Here is a 17430-nt window from a genome sequence, read left to right on the forward strand (position 1 = left end):
AAAAGAGATCATCACTCAATAACAAAATATAGTATTTGTTTAATATGATAAAACTATTACACATTTTAGTCATAAAAAACGCAATATTAAATATTTCATTTTTGACTCCTTTTTAACATTTTAGTCATCAACACTAAAACTAACAGGCAGATACCAAATTTTAATCCCAAAAGCGTATAACATTTTAAAATACAATACTTGTACATATATATATTTATATTTATTTATTTAAATTTCAAGCATGCCTATTAATTATGTTGGAAATATCAGTTAATTAACATATTTTATATCACTGTATATTTATGTCTCCAGAGAGAGAAATGTACTATTTTTCTACTATTCCTTCTTCTTCCAAACATTGTTTATTTAAATGCCATTTCTTTATCACTCAGCATTGTTACTTGAAACCTATTAGTTATACATTGGTCCAATATTGAGATCTTTGTGAAGACTTCATGGGGTCAAAAATAATATAACCAAAAAAGGTCAAGATGAACACTGGCAATATAAATTTTTTTCCTGTGCCCAATATACTGCTATATCAAAAAAAATGGATTTGTCCATTTTGAGTCTTTTCCAGGAGATCAGAGCTCACAAAAAAAGCAAATTCTGGAATTTTTGGTCAATTACTCAAACATATTTTGAGCAATTTACATGGAATCTGATATAGATATTTTTCTACAGGTCATACACACACTGACAAACAAAAATTGAAAATTTACCCAATGATATTAATTACAACAGGAGGTGAAAAATGCAACAAAAATCACTTTAGCTTCTTTTACCAATTACTCTGCTGTATTTTAACAACCTTACATGAAATTTGGTATAAAGATACTCTTTACAGGTCAAACAGAAATGTAAACAATTTTGGAATTTTTGTCTTTTGCTCACTTCTTCAGCAAGTCAAGTGCAACTTTGGGTTTTCATGAAATATTCATGTAGATATAAACCAACTTGCACAGCATTTGATACAAATATATCTTCTTGCATGTTCAAAGCAGTAAAATGTATAGAATTGTGTGGTGGAGACATGTTGTATCTGCCTGCAAATGTTGGCCTCTTTAATTTTATTTTCAAAAGGCAAGAAACATGAATCTAAAACAATCTTAATAAATATTTTGATTACTATGAAGAAATAAAATTAAGATCCAGCTACATTCTAAGGCTCCTAATTTGTACACAATTTTTAAAACAAGACAAACCTAGTTTATAATTACTTGAGTTAAATAGATGTCTATGATTCAAATATCTTAAACAATTATTGAAATTCATTTTTAATAACTACTTAGATATTTCTCTAAACACAATCAGATGCTGAAACAACTTCTATGTTCTCGTTAATGCACTTTTTACACATAAATGCACAACTCTGAATATTAAGAACTGGGAAAACTGCTTTATAATGTATTCTGGGGATGCAAACACTGTCTTCACTTTGCTTTTTTATTCTTATTCACCATATTATAATGATCTTTTATTTGAATTTTGCTTAGGTTCAACAACATCCAAGCTATTTTTTATGATTCTGGTTTACAAAATTTACCATTCAGCAATTTGACTTGGATATTATGCTGTCTATCTTTAAAATGTGTACTATCCAACAAGGAGGACTTCGTAGTGAAAGGAGCTGAGAAAACATTATGTACAAAAAAATTCAATTTTTAAAATGTTCATATATTGCAAAAGGCAGTTAATAATAAATGAAAAAAATTAATTCTGATGTTTTTTTTGCAAAAAATATAAAGGAACATGTAATGGTTTCATATGTTTATCAAGGGATTGCATCTCATGAAATAAGAAATTGAAACATTAGGACAAACACACATACATACAAATTTACATTTCGCATCATATTCTATTTTGTTTTCTGTAAAGAAAAAGCCTTATCTTTCACAAAGAAATGAAGAACAAAATGGTAACATTCTCGAGAAAACATGAATCAAAACTGATTAGAAATATGTCTAAAGCAGTTAAACTTAAAATAATAAATTTGCTTAAAGAACAAATGATTTTTGTAGGAAACAAATGTCTTTAAAAATTATTTGTTAACCATATTCTGTAAAAATTTAAACTGAACCAGTAGTGGCTAGATGAAAAAACCAGCATATTCTTCTGTTTAGCCAGTAACCACTAACAGTCACTGACATTTTATGTCACTTAACATCTCATGCACAATGATTACTAGCATTAGTTGTAAACAATGATCAACATTATTTAAGAAAAAAAAAACATTACATGACTAACAGCCAGTAACCTTTTTCAGGAACTCACTGTGCATCATTCTTATGCACCTTTCAGCTGAAGTACCCAAGTTTAAAATAGCAAATAAAAAGTTTGTTCAAACAGTATTTAAGATCATTATATATTTCTTTTCACTTCATTATTAGAATATATAATTACTATCAGAAAAGTAATGGAAAATTTGACAGTACACAAACAAAAGTTTAAATCACAATGTTCCTGGAAATGTTAAACAATTAGTTACTATTTTTCCAATAAGACCATATAACTCATTACTCCCTTCTTTACCCTTTTTTTTCATCTTTCTTTCTTTCCCTATAGCTAGCACTGCTGGCACTTCATTTAAATTTTAGAGTAACTTGCAAATATTTACCACTGGCCAAAAGGTAAAAATTCTTAGAGGTTTTTGTTATTTATTTGGAACTAACCCAAAACAGTGTAATTTTCTTTTCATAAACCAATTCAATACCATAAATTTCTCAAGTAGTCTGACTGGCTAGTGACTAGAACATAAATATTGTTCACTTTAAACTGATAATAAAAATTAACACAAACATTTATTTATAACTAAATTGAAACTAAATAGTATAAATTGTGTAATTGACTACTGATTAGAACATACACACATTCACAAAATTATTAAACATTTTAAATAAATTGGAATAATGAAAAACTTATATTCTAAGAGTTTCTCTTTAAACTAACTAGGAGTTCAGAAAATAAATTAGCAGTTGGTTTAACAGTTTAAAGAAAAATATGTTCATCATCTTTTATCCATATTGTCATCTACCATTGTTGCTATACTAATAACTGTTTGTAATGCATTTTGACTGGTTATCTTTTAGAATTTAGATAAACAGCCAATCATAAAGCTCATTTATTAATAGATGTTTTGGCAGAGTACTTTAATAGAAGTATAAAGAAAGACCCAAATGGCTTGAAAATACCAAAAGCATATTTAATAATGCAAAATATATGACTGATCAAATGATAAAGATATAAATCTCACCAAATAAAAATCAAGTTGATTAATGGGAACACCACTAGCCTACACTAACAAAAGTGGTGACTAATAAAAACTACAGTACCTAAGTTAAAAGCTTGCACTAAACACATGAAAATTGTCTACTTTATTTAAAATATACTTTCACTTTTCTTAAGAATTTAAAAAATTACAGATGAAGAATTATATTTATTTGAAGGAATAAGACTGTTTAAGCACTGTTTTGATGGTTACCTTCACCTCAAGTGACTTACTATTACAACAACAAATCTACATCTTTAAAAGTGATAAGAAAATATCTGTGCAAAAAAAACAATCCATGTAACTTATTTCAGTCTCTCTTTTTTATATCTTATGGATCAGACACTTTGTGAAAACATTACTGTATTGCCACTTCACTAACTTAAAAATACTCTCTACCTATGTACAATACCAGTAATCCAGATAGCTAATGTATCCATGTAAAATATGCATAATTTGTCAAAAAGTGTGCCATTTTTTAGTTTACATGTTCTAATTACAAAGATACTGTCACTGATACTGTATAATAAGAATTTGTGTTTATTGGTTCCACACTACATTTATACACATAAATGCTTGCATTGTGCTTAAAAATGAAGCAAACCATGACCCATGAGCATAACAATACACTAAACTGTTGCCAGATTGCAAAATTATGAATGTTCCAATAGCCATGCATCTAGGGTAAATATGTTAGAACTGAAAACAACTGATAATACTATCAGCTATTTTTACCATTCCATTTGTCTCATTTAAGTCATTTTACGATAATTTTCCATGGTATAAGACTGGTTTGTGGTCTCTACTCACTTGTAAGCTTCAAAGCATCTCATGTGTCACATCTGCCATTAGCAGTGAAGCTCACAGAATGGGCCAAGCCTATACAGGAGAATTAACATTTATATGAAAAATTTTAAACTTTTAGTAAATATGAAAATTATATTGCATGAAAAGACAAAATACAGACATTTAATAAATTATTTGTGTGAAATAAGAATACCATAGCAGGTATAACATTTAATTACTTTCACATTTCATTTGCATAATGTCCAGAATCTCCTAAATTAAAACATTTTGTTTTTTTAATAACACTGTATATTTTATCAGTAGATTTCTCTACACAAACAACAAATAATTCAGCCTTCTATTTTTCACAAAAATTTAGCAGATGGGTCTATTACTGATCTTACAAATTTTTAGGGGATCAATAAACTCCTCCAAATTTCAAATGATGCAAGAAAAAACAATGCAGTTGAAGTAATACCTGTACTAAAAAAAAATATTTGGAACAAATTGAATAGCATGGGTTAGAAGGTATACTGAAAGATACATAAAAACCCAAAACTGAACATTTATGTTTAAGGGTTATTAGGTTACACTGTGATCAAGTTCCAAGCATTTTAAACAGTTTTATATTGTTTTTTTTGTAACAAGCATTGATTGTGAAATTTTTCTATATAAAACAGGCCCAAGCCAAACTTTAAATACTCTATACTGACTGAAATTGCACTGTTTAATAAGAATTGTAATGTTAGCTTCTTTGCAATCCCAGTCCTGCAATTAAAATGTATGACAGTTCTAAAAGTAGAAGTGAGGTTTTCACAACCATACAAACAAATTATTATGAATAGTTAAAAATTAATAAATGTATAAACTGTGTTTGTGTTTGTTTCCTCTCTTGAGACCAAATACACATTATAATAGTGACACATTCAAATTCTTATAAATGATTCAGACATTGTATAAACAAACACATAGAAACTTGTCTGTGATACTGAATTACTGACTACCTTTGACAGTTACTAATATGAGGCAAAATTTGATCAGTACCATACTGATAATGCCAAAATATCTGAAACACTGCAATACCTTTGTTCCTTGCCTGCAAAAAATAATTTAATGTAGATATTATGATATCTAAACATCACATGTATAAAGTTACAGAAATTATGTAAACGACAAGACTCAGAAAATTTCAACTCACTTTTCAATGTATGAATCCCAGAATTTATTTCACTCTTGAATGAAAGTAAATATCCTAAAAGTTATGTTCTGTTTTTCTGTGTGTGTTTTGTGGGATGAATATGAGGGCAAGTAGATTTTTACAGCACTTTATTTCTTGGGCAAATTGTTTTTTGCAAACATTCCACACCCCCTGTCAGAAGGAAGTGCCAATTTCATGACTGATTAGTGCACAACCAATGGTTGGCTCAGTTTGCAAACAGATCAACAGAGCAAATTGTGATGGAAATGTGGTAAATATCAAAAAGTGGCACCAACACACAACATATCAGAAAGAGAAGTTTCTATAAGACACAGAGTGTAGTAGTGAGAACCAGTCTAATATCTGATAATCAGAGGAAAGGCAAAGTAAATCAGTTTATGCTAATTGATGGGACAGTGAGGATACTTCTCAGAGCAAAAGTAATGATGGATACTCCATATTATTTTTAGAGACCTTGAAGCCATGTGTGTAAAGCTATCAATATAAAAAACATGATGATCAGAAACAGACCATAGAAAGTTGGAGGAACTAGGCATAAATAAGATTGATGAAGCATATGCAGTAACCATCAGAGCTCAAGAACAGAAAATCAAACAAGACATTAATTAAGGCAACATCCCTTATAGTTACAGAATAAAAAAACAGAAAAAAGAGCTATACCAGATCTATCAAGGAAGTTAAACAGATCACAGTACCAACAGAATACCAGACTCAAGTGACAAAGTTAGCTCACAAATCAATTGTGGGAAGACACCTAGAAACAAAGATGGCAGGCAGAATCAACAGCAACTTCCATTGGCCAGGAGTAATTTGAGATGCAAGTAGATTCTGCAAGGCTTGTGACATCTGCCAAAGAAGATAGCCAAGGTACCACTGGGAAAAGTGCTTCTCACAGTGGAGCCATTCAGCAAAGGACTTAATTCTACCAACTGCACTTGTTTCTGACAAAGGCTACCATTATGTGCTGACAGTAGATGGTTATGCAACATGTTATTCAGAAACCAAAACACTGACAAAGATAGACAGAGTAGAAGAAACCCTCCTGGAGGTATTTTGTAAAGTAGGCTTCCCAAGAAGAATCCTTGGTGCCAGAAGGACCCAGTTTACTTCAAAACTGATGCACAATTTGTGCAGACACATGACTACTCAGCAACTATTAACCACCCCATACAATTCTAGATGTAATGGACTTTGTCACAGAGTCAATGGAATTTTAAAGAGAATGCCAAAAAAGATGCATTAAGAAAAACCATATGATGGGACAGGTACCTGCTGACTGTATTATTTATTTAATAAAAAGTCCCACAAGCAAGTGCAGGACTTTCCCCTTCAAGTTACCATTATAATGAATAATAAGAGAAGACCTGCCAACTCACTCAACAGAGCTTGTGTGTAGCTCAAGGTAGTGAGAAGCATTTCTATGAGGTCAAGGATCAACATTTCAAGGTCAGACAGTAGATTGCAATTCTGCTGGTATGATATTGCAACAAACTCACCCTGCAATGAAAAGGACCTTTAGAAATATAGGAAATACTTAACAAAATGGACTACAAGGTGAATGGGAATACCAAGATCTACCAAGCCACTCTGCTGACAAAGTATTTTAGGAAAGAAGACCTAACAGATGCAGATACTGAAACAAAGATGGATGTTGCACATATGTCTATCATAGATTCAGAACCAGAAGACAGAGACCTTATCTTAGAAGATGAGGATCTGCTACACCTTAGACTACTGGGTGGAGATATCAACATCAATGAAGAACTGACTGGAAAGCAGAAAAAAAGAACTACAAGACCTACTGTGTCAGTACACAAAAATCTTCACTGAAAGACCAGGAAAAACAGTCCTTATGCAACAAAATATCAAAACCACCAACCAGGAATCCAAAGTGAAGCCCTATCTAATACCTTATGCAATAAAAGACCTGATAAAGCAAGAAATTAAGACAATATTGAAAGCTGGAATCATTGAGCTTTCAAATTCAGCCTACTTTTCACCAGTTGTAAATATGAAGAAGAGAAATGGCTCAAACTGCTTCTGCATAGACTTCTGGAAGCCGAACCTTGTGAAAACGTACAACTCCAAACCTATAAGCACCCCAAAAGCTATCACAGCAAAACCAGAGTAAAGGTTATTGGTAAATTCTAATGGAGATTGGATCTAAAGAGACAGCATTTATGATACCAGATGAATGTTACCAACTTAAGTAGATGCCATTTGGATTAGACAACTCAGCAGCAACAATCAACCACATTATTAGAAAAATGTTGCACAACACCACCAAAACCAAGGACAATATGAATGACATTTTGACACTCAACTAACTTACAAAACATATTCAGTTCATAACAAAAATATAGAAAGATTATGTTTATGTTATCAGCATACTGAGAACAGACAAAAGGCTCAAGTGTGAAATAACTTTTGCTTGTATTTTGTTGTTATAAAAGATGAAGATTATATATATATATATATATATATATATATATATATATATATAATGTATGATCACTGGTGGAATTTGATGAGAGTAACCATCATGCTCATTAATCAATTACATTAAACTAATTATTCTCCTAATTTAAAAAACTTAAAATGAAAAATGAGGTTTTGATAACCACAATGAGTATGACAAAAAAAATACATTAGCTCTGCACCTAACAACACACAAAGATAATAGCAATATTTTGATTAATGATATAGTTGGATAATTGGAAACCCCAATTTCAATTGGTTGATTATTCATGTGTTTTGACACTAATCAATTAAATCTCTGTATACAAAATTAGTGTATTTGACTGATTTTGCATCTACCTTGTAGCTTTAAAACCATACATAATTTAATGTACTAAGTATGTCATGATGAAATTTGACAAGTTTTTATTAAACTTTACAACTTTGTTGTCCATAAAAACCACATTTTTAAATAAAAAGTAATTTTACTAAACATTTACCTCAATAATTCATGTAGTTTCAAATATACATCTTAGAACATAAAAGACATATCAGCCAACAGAACAGTGGTATTAACACACTTGCTATGAGTAGGTCAAAGTGCAAGTGACTTTTCTACAGTTATATTCAAAATTTAATTACATTTATTTACTAACAATGTAAATGAATAAACCTGACATCAAAACACACTAAATAAATCAGATTTTAATATTATACATGCTTTAAGGACATATTTTAAAAATCCTCAATCTTCCCTAGGAAGAAAATTGACTTTTCTCTAGGTTTTCTCCCTTCTGAAATGTATTTACCTCTCCTTTCTGAAGCAAGAAATTTAATGTAAATTGCTCAATATACATATTATTAATGAAATCAAATTTTCCTAGCCTTCAATCTTACTTGTTTACACTCAGAGACAAAAATATCAAACCTATCTGTAACATCCTCTCTTTCACAAATCACTCATACATACTTCTGAGATTTTATACTGTATAATTTATAACCAATAAAAAAACCAAAGTTTTACTCTAGCAAATGAGATATTACACAACAGTGTTTTCAGTACATAATATCATATACTTCATCTTCAGTTTGAAAGTTTCTCTCATAGTTTTCAGATTGGAAAGATTTTAAAATTATTTCAAGGCTCTTATGCCATAGCTAGAAAGGCAGTTCAATTTTGATAGCAATAGGATACTTTTATATGGTGAGTGTCATCACTGTGTTCTTAGTTGCATTGTTTAACAAATAAAATTTAAGGTACTAGTAGCACCAGCTTAGAAAAATAGCCTCAAATTTCATCAGCAACTGACAACAAAAAATGTGATGTCAAAGATAGGAATTAAATTTATTTTTCATTTGCATTCTTCATTTATTATAATAAACATAAAAGTAATAAATTATAAAAATTAGGAACTTAGTAATTAGATTTGATAGGAAAAAAGGAAAATACTACTATTTTACACTTCACCAGTATTCTTTCTTGCCAGCTGCTTGTCATTTAATAACCTAATGTGGGATATGCATTCAATGAGTGATGTACAACTTGTGGAGGATTATTAAACACAAGTCCAAAAGGTAATAAAACAATAAGATTAAGCATAAACAGATGCAGACTATTATGAGCTTTAAGCTATTTAGGATAAACAATTGTAGTTTTGTGTTACAATTCAGTCATTTTACAAAGAAAAAGTTAGATTTCTTTTTTCATGGTAGTTATAAGATCAGTCAAATCAACCAAGTCTATATAAAGAAAATAACAGACAAAGTTTTACTGAAAATATTTCATATTTATTTACATAGTTTAGATATTACATTAATGAAATTTTAAAATTTTCAGATCAAGTAATTTTAATCTTAATGTGAAAATCAATTTGTATCTTGAGAACTCCACAATTTGACTAAATATTTATGGACAAGTATTTAGTAAAAATACTTTTAAAAAATTGATATTTTTGTGTACAAAAGATTTGCAACATTTATTCAGACTACCAAAATTCATGAAAATACACAAAACATTTTAAAATTTAAAGTGTGGCAACTGTAAATAATTACTTGTGGTGACAAGGCCTCTCACATCAGCCAATGCTGTATAGAAAGAGTGAAATATATTCAAAACTTCCATTAGATATTTAGAGTACCACCATGATGTTAATGTGTGGAGGAAGTTAAAATGATTGAATGTATCTACATGGAAAAAACTGACAAAATAAGAGATGGATTTAAATAAAAAAGAAACTGTTCTTTCTATTGGTTATAAAACATGTCCATCAACCATATCAAGTTGTTAAGAAAGCAACCTCAATATTCTAAACCAGAAGAGGTGCTTGTTTGGTGGGTTTGACAAACTTGGTCGTATTTCAGCAAATCAAGAATATAAGAGGTTCAAACTTTATGTCCCATGTTATAATCAGTTAATTGGTTGGAACTGTGAAAGCTTGTTATCAAACTTACTAATTTCTTCAGTTGAGAAATCAGAGTTCAGGTACATGGCATAACAAAGGAAAATTAAGGTTGAAAATTTGCTAGACATTTCTTTTTTAAACAAAGAAGCTAAAGTTTGCATGATATAAAAACACTGAAACATAAACTATATTTTCATGCAAAGTTTATTACTATACACTGATAATAAAGTTATTTACTTTACTTCTGAATGAACACTGCAAAAGGTTGTTCATTAGAAAGTAAATTAAACAACTTTATTGTCAGTGTTGTGACAAACTCAAACCTGTCAGGCCCATATGCTTAAGGTTAAGCTCTATGGACCTGAATTAATTGAAAATAGTGAAAGCTTATAATGACATTGCATTAATTTTTGGCTAGTTATAATAACTGGAAGCATTCATTTTGATACAATGATTATTTTCCAGCCATTAAAAGAATGAATCATAATTTTGATTAGTGAATAGTTGTAATAATTGCAAACAGTGAGTAAAATTAGTTGGCTATTTCCTTCATAATCAATTTAATCAACATTTTGATTATTGGATGTGTGTTTTCTTATAGCAAAACCATGTCGGGCTATCTGCTGAGCCCACCGAGGAGAATCAAAGCCCTGATTTTTGTTGTAAATCCGAAGACATACCGCTGTACTTGCAGGGGGCGATTATTGGATACTTATAAATATAAAAAACAGTAATAATCAGGAACACTAATTTTGACTAATCAGTTATTTTACATATCATAACACATTGTAGTTAATTCTCATAAATAATTAAATATTTTGATTGAGTTCATCTTCCAACTCTACTTATCATTTATCCTAAGTCTTTCTTTACTTTGACATCCTCATTACAGCTAAAATAATTTACTATTTATGCCCCTTTTAATATAATTATTGTATATAACACAAAACAATGACTCAAGTTATCTCTGAGACACTAAACCAGTTACAAGATCCAGTTTGATTGGACTCCATTTTGCTTCTCCCATCCAACCATCTTACAACTCAATTAGCTGGTCTTTCATCAACCCCAACTAATGTAATTTTTATGGCAAACCTATTACATGGTACCTTATCAAAATCTTTTCATAAATAAATTCAAAAGTCCCCATCCTAACTGTCACAAAAATAGCAAATGTATCTTTGACAGATTGTTTAGGCACAGTATTCATGATGAAACTTTGTAGAATGGACAGCAATAGCCTGTTGTGGAGACAAAAGTGTAGAGGATGATGTTTCGAAAGTCTTCTGCCTTTCATCTTCAGGTCAGTCTGAAGACGAAAGGCAGACGACTCTCAAAACGTCCTCTACACTTCTGTCTCCACAACAGGCAGCTGCCATCTATTCTAAAGTTTCATCAACAAATGTAAAGACCAAAATTTCCATTTGGTGAGTCAATGTTGGCTTCCTTTTGTAAAATGTTTCCTTAAATGGTTTTGTAAAGTTTTTTTTATTAGATGCACTAAAATTTTAACAACCACCAAAGACTAACTGGCCCATAGTTTCTGGGTCAACTCTAATCACTTTTTAACAGTAACACTACCAGCTAGTATTATCTAAATATTTGCTGAACTGATATATTACTGAAATGCAATAAATATCATTTTTGTTGTATGTTTGGATGTTTTCACTGACAGATGAAGTACAAACAGAGGGCCAAGTGACCTTACTGAACTTTACATGATTATCTAAAGAATAGACAGAATAAGGGGCTCTAATTTGTTCTATATTTGAGATAACAGGAGAAGAAAACACAAGTTTAAGAAGTGGAAAAAGACAGACGAGGCTCCAGTTATTACAGTCATTTTTCTAACAAGGTGATCAGTTCATGGAATAAGTTCTCATTGGTAGTAGTGGAAGGGAGCATTTTACAGATACTTAAAAGGTAAATCAATAATTGGATGATTTCATGAAAAATAAGTGGGTTTACATTTTCTCATGAGTGGACATATAAGAAAAGCCTCAAAAGTCAAAATGGTCCTTTGTTGTCTATATTATGTTTCAGAAAATTCTACTTTCTCTTATTATCTTAAATTAACTGATTCATAATTCTTTTGAAAGGTTATTCAATATTAGTGGCAAGATAAATAGAATTTAAGTGAAAAAATATCTCCCTATTATATTTTTGTTTACAATTTCTTTTTACTACATGACCCATACCAAAACACTTGAGATAAAAAAATTAGGTTTATATAAGCAGATGGTTTCAAATTTTTTATTTATACATCTTATGATTGAATTACATTAAGAAATACAAACTCTTGTCTTTTTGTTATTAGACATTTCTCTTGTACTATAATGAAAGTTGCCTATTTCACCACTAAGAGAATTTACTTAATTTCTTCATCAATTCCACTAATTGTCCACTTACTTGCACAGACTTAATAAGGTTTTACAAACCTTAAAATGTTGAATCTGAAAAGGTTAATGAGAATAAATTAGTTTTACCTTGTTTCAAGTATGAGGATTTTATTATTATTCACAAAATACTGTATACATAGTCATAATATGGCAGTTTTTCCAAGAATGACAAAAATATTTGAATTCAAAATATTATTTCTGTCACCAGCATCACAAATTACAAAGATCAGAATTGAGAAACGTGATAAAACCTATTACAATAATGATCCATTTTTGGCCACCAGTAAATATTTGCCAGTTACACTATAAGTTGCATGTTGGCTCAAGTCTATCCCATTCAGTAAACTTTAAACTAACTGCATCCACAAATTCTGAAGGCATTCTATTTCAAAGGTTAACCACCCTGTCAGAAATATAAAACGGCCTTAGCTAAAGATTGCTCCTACCTTGCAAATTCTTTTGTCCTCTTGTCCCTCATCCTCATCATTAAGTACACAAAAAAAAATTGATGATATCATTTCCATTAATCTTGGAAACCTCAATCAGATTAAAATCCCCTTTAATTCTTCTTTTTAAAAGAGAAAAATTCAGAGACCTTAACCTTTCCATCTCATATATCATACTGGTAGTTGTTCTTTGAAAAATGTTCAACAATTCAATGTCCTTTTCAAACATCCCAGGAGTGGTAAGTGTTTGTTTTGAATTTCACGCAAAGCTACATGAGGGCTATCTGCACTTCCCAGGAGTGAACATAATAAATATCCCAAATGAGGCCAAAGTTACCAATAAATAAATAATAGCCTCTTTAGGCTAAATTTAATACTTCTGCAAACACAAACTAAAATCATACATGCCCTCCCACTAATAAAAGAATACTTACTACCTGAATACTTGAAAAACTAATCAACCAAAATACAAAGTTCCTTTTCTTACATAACACTATTTATGGTTATTTATAACAAAATTATAACCCATGTGTATTATGACTAAAAGCCATCTATATCTATTTGCCTGACTCATTAAATAATATAAATTCTTTCATAAAGCAGCATCCTCATCACTAAAACTCTTTAATGGCAGCACCCAAAACTTAAAATCAGTAAACATACAACTTCTTTACATTTGTCATTCAAACAAATCAAAAGAAGGAAAATGTCCTCACACTGATCCCTGGTGTATCCTACTTTGATATTAATCTTACCTGACTGTATTCCATTTATAAAAACCCTCCACCTATTTCCAACCAGCAAATTTTCAATCCAATGAGTCTATTTGTTTGATTTTTTTAATTTTGTGCAAAGCTACACAAGAACTATCTGCACTAGCCATCCCTAATTTAGCAGTGTAAGACCAGACGGAAGGCAACTAGTCATCACCACCCACCGCCAACTCTTTTACCAACAAATAGTGGGATTCATCATCACATTATAATGCCCCCATAACTGAAAAGGCGAGCATCTTTGGTGCAACGGGGATTCGAACACCTTAACCCACCTGGCCACTTCCAATGAGTCAACTTTTCTCTTACAAGTACAGAGCATTATATTTACAAGTGTTTTGTGTGGCACCTCATCTAATGCTTTCTAAATATCCAAATACACACTCTTATTCTCATCTATGACCTAGTTAAGCAACAACCTGCCCAAAATTTTTCAAAGATTACTTTGGCAAGATTTTCCCTCCTCATAAAATCATACTTTCCAACTTGTACACTTTAAAAAATCTTCCCCATTACCGATGCAAAAGTAAGCTAAATTGCAATTTGGATGAAATATGAATACCTCTTTCATACAAAAACAATGACGCTAATTTGGATAGTTACAATTTATATAGGTTAAGTTCAAAAGTATTAGGGTTAGCCACTTTCAAATAGATTAATGCCATTTAGGCTTAGCAGCAAAATAGTAAAGTTATTACATGTAAGAATAAAATTCACACTCACCCTTCAGGCTATCTTTCAGTGCTATTACTGTAAATAACTAATGCAAATCACAATCACAATGTCACACAACAAATTTTCTCCAACTGAGTTTTGTTGTACCTTACTCTACGTTAAAATCACACTAACCTAATCTTCCTTTTAAAGTTCAACGTTTTATTGTGACTGTGTATATCATCTAGAATTTGAAATATGAGCCAGACAAGCAACACATTATAATTTCAATTAAAAACAGAATTCCATTCTGAATTTTAGCTTTGTTTATTCATTAATTTACTTTTATATATCTTACCCTTAACCCTAATAAAGTAACAGAATATGGCGGGCAAATGTTACACAATGAACAAACAGAGCAATGGCTTAACATAAAGTACAGCCTATAGGGCCTACAATTAACCCTACTGTAGGTACACCGTACATGGCTACGATATTCTTTACCAATTTCTCATAAAACAAAATTGCTTATAAATTGAAGTGCACTGGTCCAAAATAGGAGTTTTTCTTTAATAAATCTATCAAATTTAAACTAACTTTACGATAATGTTTCGAAAACGTACTATTAATAACATTCACATGGTTTTTATGATTGCAAAATTAATGTTTTGAAACTAGTGTTTTAAGTTTTGTTTTTCTGGTAAATAATACAAAAAATATCAAAACAGTAATACAGAATGACTACGATAGTTTCTGATGTTTGAAAAACTTATTTTTTAGAATACGAAATTATTAAGTACCCTCACCATGAAGCTTTATATCTACTATACATTGACACAAACAAACAGTCAATTTTGTACGTCATTAAACTGCACAATCGTCTTTAAAATTATTAATAACTTAATAATATTTATGTAATTACCTGATATTTTACCACAGAAAAATTGTTATTACATACAAGTTTTGAATATGTTTTATAACGTGTTGAATTAAGTACGGTGCTGAAAAATCTCAGGTTTTCATTTCGCAGTACTTTTTGAAGCTAAACTTTAAATTTACTTGCTGCCCAAAACAATTAAATTGTTGTAGATTAACTGACGATGACCGAAAAAGGTCGAAACGTTGTTCGCTCTCCTACGTAAGATATTTTCTCAATCCAAACAAGCCGTTTTTGCATATATATAACTTTACAAATGTATTCGAGAATGCGTTCTCCTCTTCTTTCTTGTTCACTGCTATTAAAATAAAAAAATTTTGTGATACACAAAAACTTCAAATATCCACGTTTGATATCACTAAATTATCAAATTAATATTCAGTGTACCAACTAAAATGTTCATTACACTCTCAGATATGCTGATACGGTTTATTTATTTACGAAGTTGATATATCCTTAACAAAAGGCATACATCCATCTTTAATGTTTCAAATAAACACTTCTTGTTGGGTAAATGACGAGGGATTTAAGTAATACATTATTAGATATAACTGAGAGGATGTCTGTGGGTAGAATTGAGGTGAAAGGAGAGTAAAAAATGGTGTGGAGGGAAGATTGTGTATGTGTTTTTTCTTATAGCACAGCTACATTGGGCTATCTGTTGAATCCACCGAAGGGAATCGAACCCTTGATTTCAGCGTTGTAAATATGTAGACTTACCGCTGTACCAGCGTGGGACGAATGAAAATTGAAAGCATTTAGTGGTCAAAATTGAAAAAGTATATAAAGATCAATAGAAATACTAACAATAGGGAAGTTTAAAATAGATGGTTGCCAACCGATTGTTGATGGAAAATAACACATAAAACAACGAATTAATCATTTTATTAACTTTACTATAATCTATGGTTTGGTCTGTTTTGAATTTCGCGCACAGATACACGAGGGCCATCTGCGCAAGCCGTCCCTAATTTAGCAGTGTAAGACTAGATGGAAGGCATCTTGTCATCATCATCACCACACACCGCCAACTCTTTGGCTACTCTTTTACCAACGAATAGTGGGATTTACTGTAACTTTATAACACCCCTACGGCTGAAAGGGTGAGCATGTTCGGTGCGACGGGGATTCGAACTCGCGACCCTCAGATTACGAGTCAAGTGTTTTAACCACCTGGCCATGCCGGGCCACTAGTATAATCTGTATTGATAGAATATTTTGCATTATATTTATACCGACATCTATGTTTATTTATTCTTGTTGTAAAATTGTTCAAAATAGATTCAATACTCTCTCTTGTTATTACCATGACAACCAAACCTAGGCTTGCCCGTTCTTATTACTTTAAATAACATTCCAGTTCTTGTATATACTATATCATATTCTGTAATAAACGCAGTAAATGACTGTTTAGTTTTTAAAGCCATTAGACATACTGTCCACAAAGTTGTGCCTAAAACTAAATCCACATGATAGGTCTAATGCCTTCAGCGAAAACTGTGCTGAAAACTCGTACTCGTTTTACTGTATGATAACAAGTTATGACAAGTACCATTCTCAAGGCAAACAGATAGTTCTGTTTATTAATTGTCACAATTAATGCTGTGGTTCTTTAAGATATGAATAGTGGTATTTCATGATTGTTTTTTATTATTTTGTTTTTCTGTTTTATAACATAATAGAGCAGTTGAATATTTAATAGAAATTCCAACCAACTCAATTGTAAAAAAGATCAACTGACAAATTTGATCTTTTTGAAGAGTTTTTTTTTTTATTCCCGCGGACGATTGCAATCTCTGTGGGTAAATTCTACATTGCCAAAGCAGTAAGGAAAGTCTGATTTAAACAGTCTGGTAGAAATCCTCACAGAGTAAACAATCTGAGAGAAGATACAGAGAATCCATCAAATGCCACAGTCCATCATTGTGGTTGATTAGATATTTTAGAACAAAGCCATATTAGGTTTTCTGATATGTCCAATTGGTGAACTGAATTCCGTATTTTAGCCTTATTATCCTTAAACTTACTGCTGTCCCACTGGGGGACTCACCACTTTGTGCAAACAAGAACGAAAACTGTATTTATTTAG

The 17430-nt window shown here is 30.9% G+C and overlaps 1 protein-coding gene across 14 annotated transcripts in view; it reads right to left on the reverse strand.

Moving 5' to 3' along the window:
- LOC143248821 (bromodomain-containing protein 3-like) overlaps positions 1–15412 on the reverse strand; it is a 113125-nt gene extending 97713 nt beyond the window's left edge. For 2 of the 14 annotated variants that reach the window (XM_076497608.1, XM_076497602.1), the window contains exon 1: positions 15211–15249. Coding sequence is in view for 4 of the 14 variants with exons in the window: in XM_076497597.1 (XP_076353712.1) it covers positions 4079–4101 (23 nt within the window). In the remaining 10 variants the exon portion in view is untranslated. Of the gene's footprint in view, positions 1–4003; positions 4022–4078; positions 4148–12541; positions 12586–14473; positions 15280–15326 lie in introns of those variants that run through there. The other 12 variants (XM_076497609.1, XM_076497604.1, XM_076497597.1 and 9 more) reach the window with 11 other exon arrangements.
- Positions 15413–17430: the final 2018 nt, after the last annotated feature.

Source organism: Tachypleus tridentatus, chromosome 4 (assembly GCF_004210375.1).
Source record: "Tachypleus tridentatus isolate NWPU-2018 chromosome 4, ASM421037v1, whole genome shotgun sequence".
NCBI lineage: Eukaryota > Metazoa > Arthropoda > Merostomata > Xiphosura > Limulidae > Tachypleus > Tachypleus tridentatus.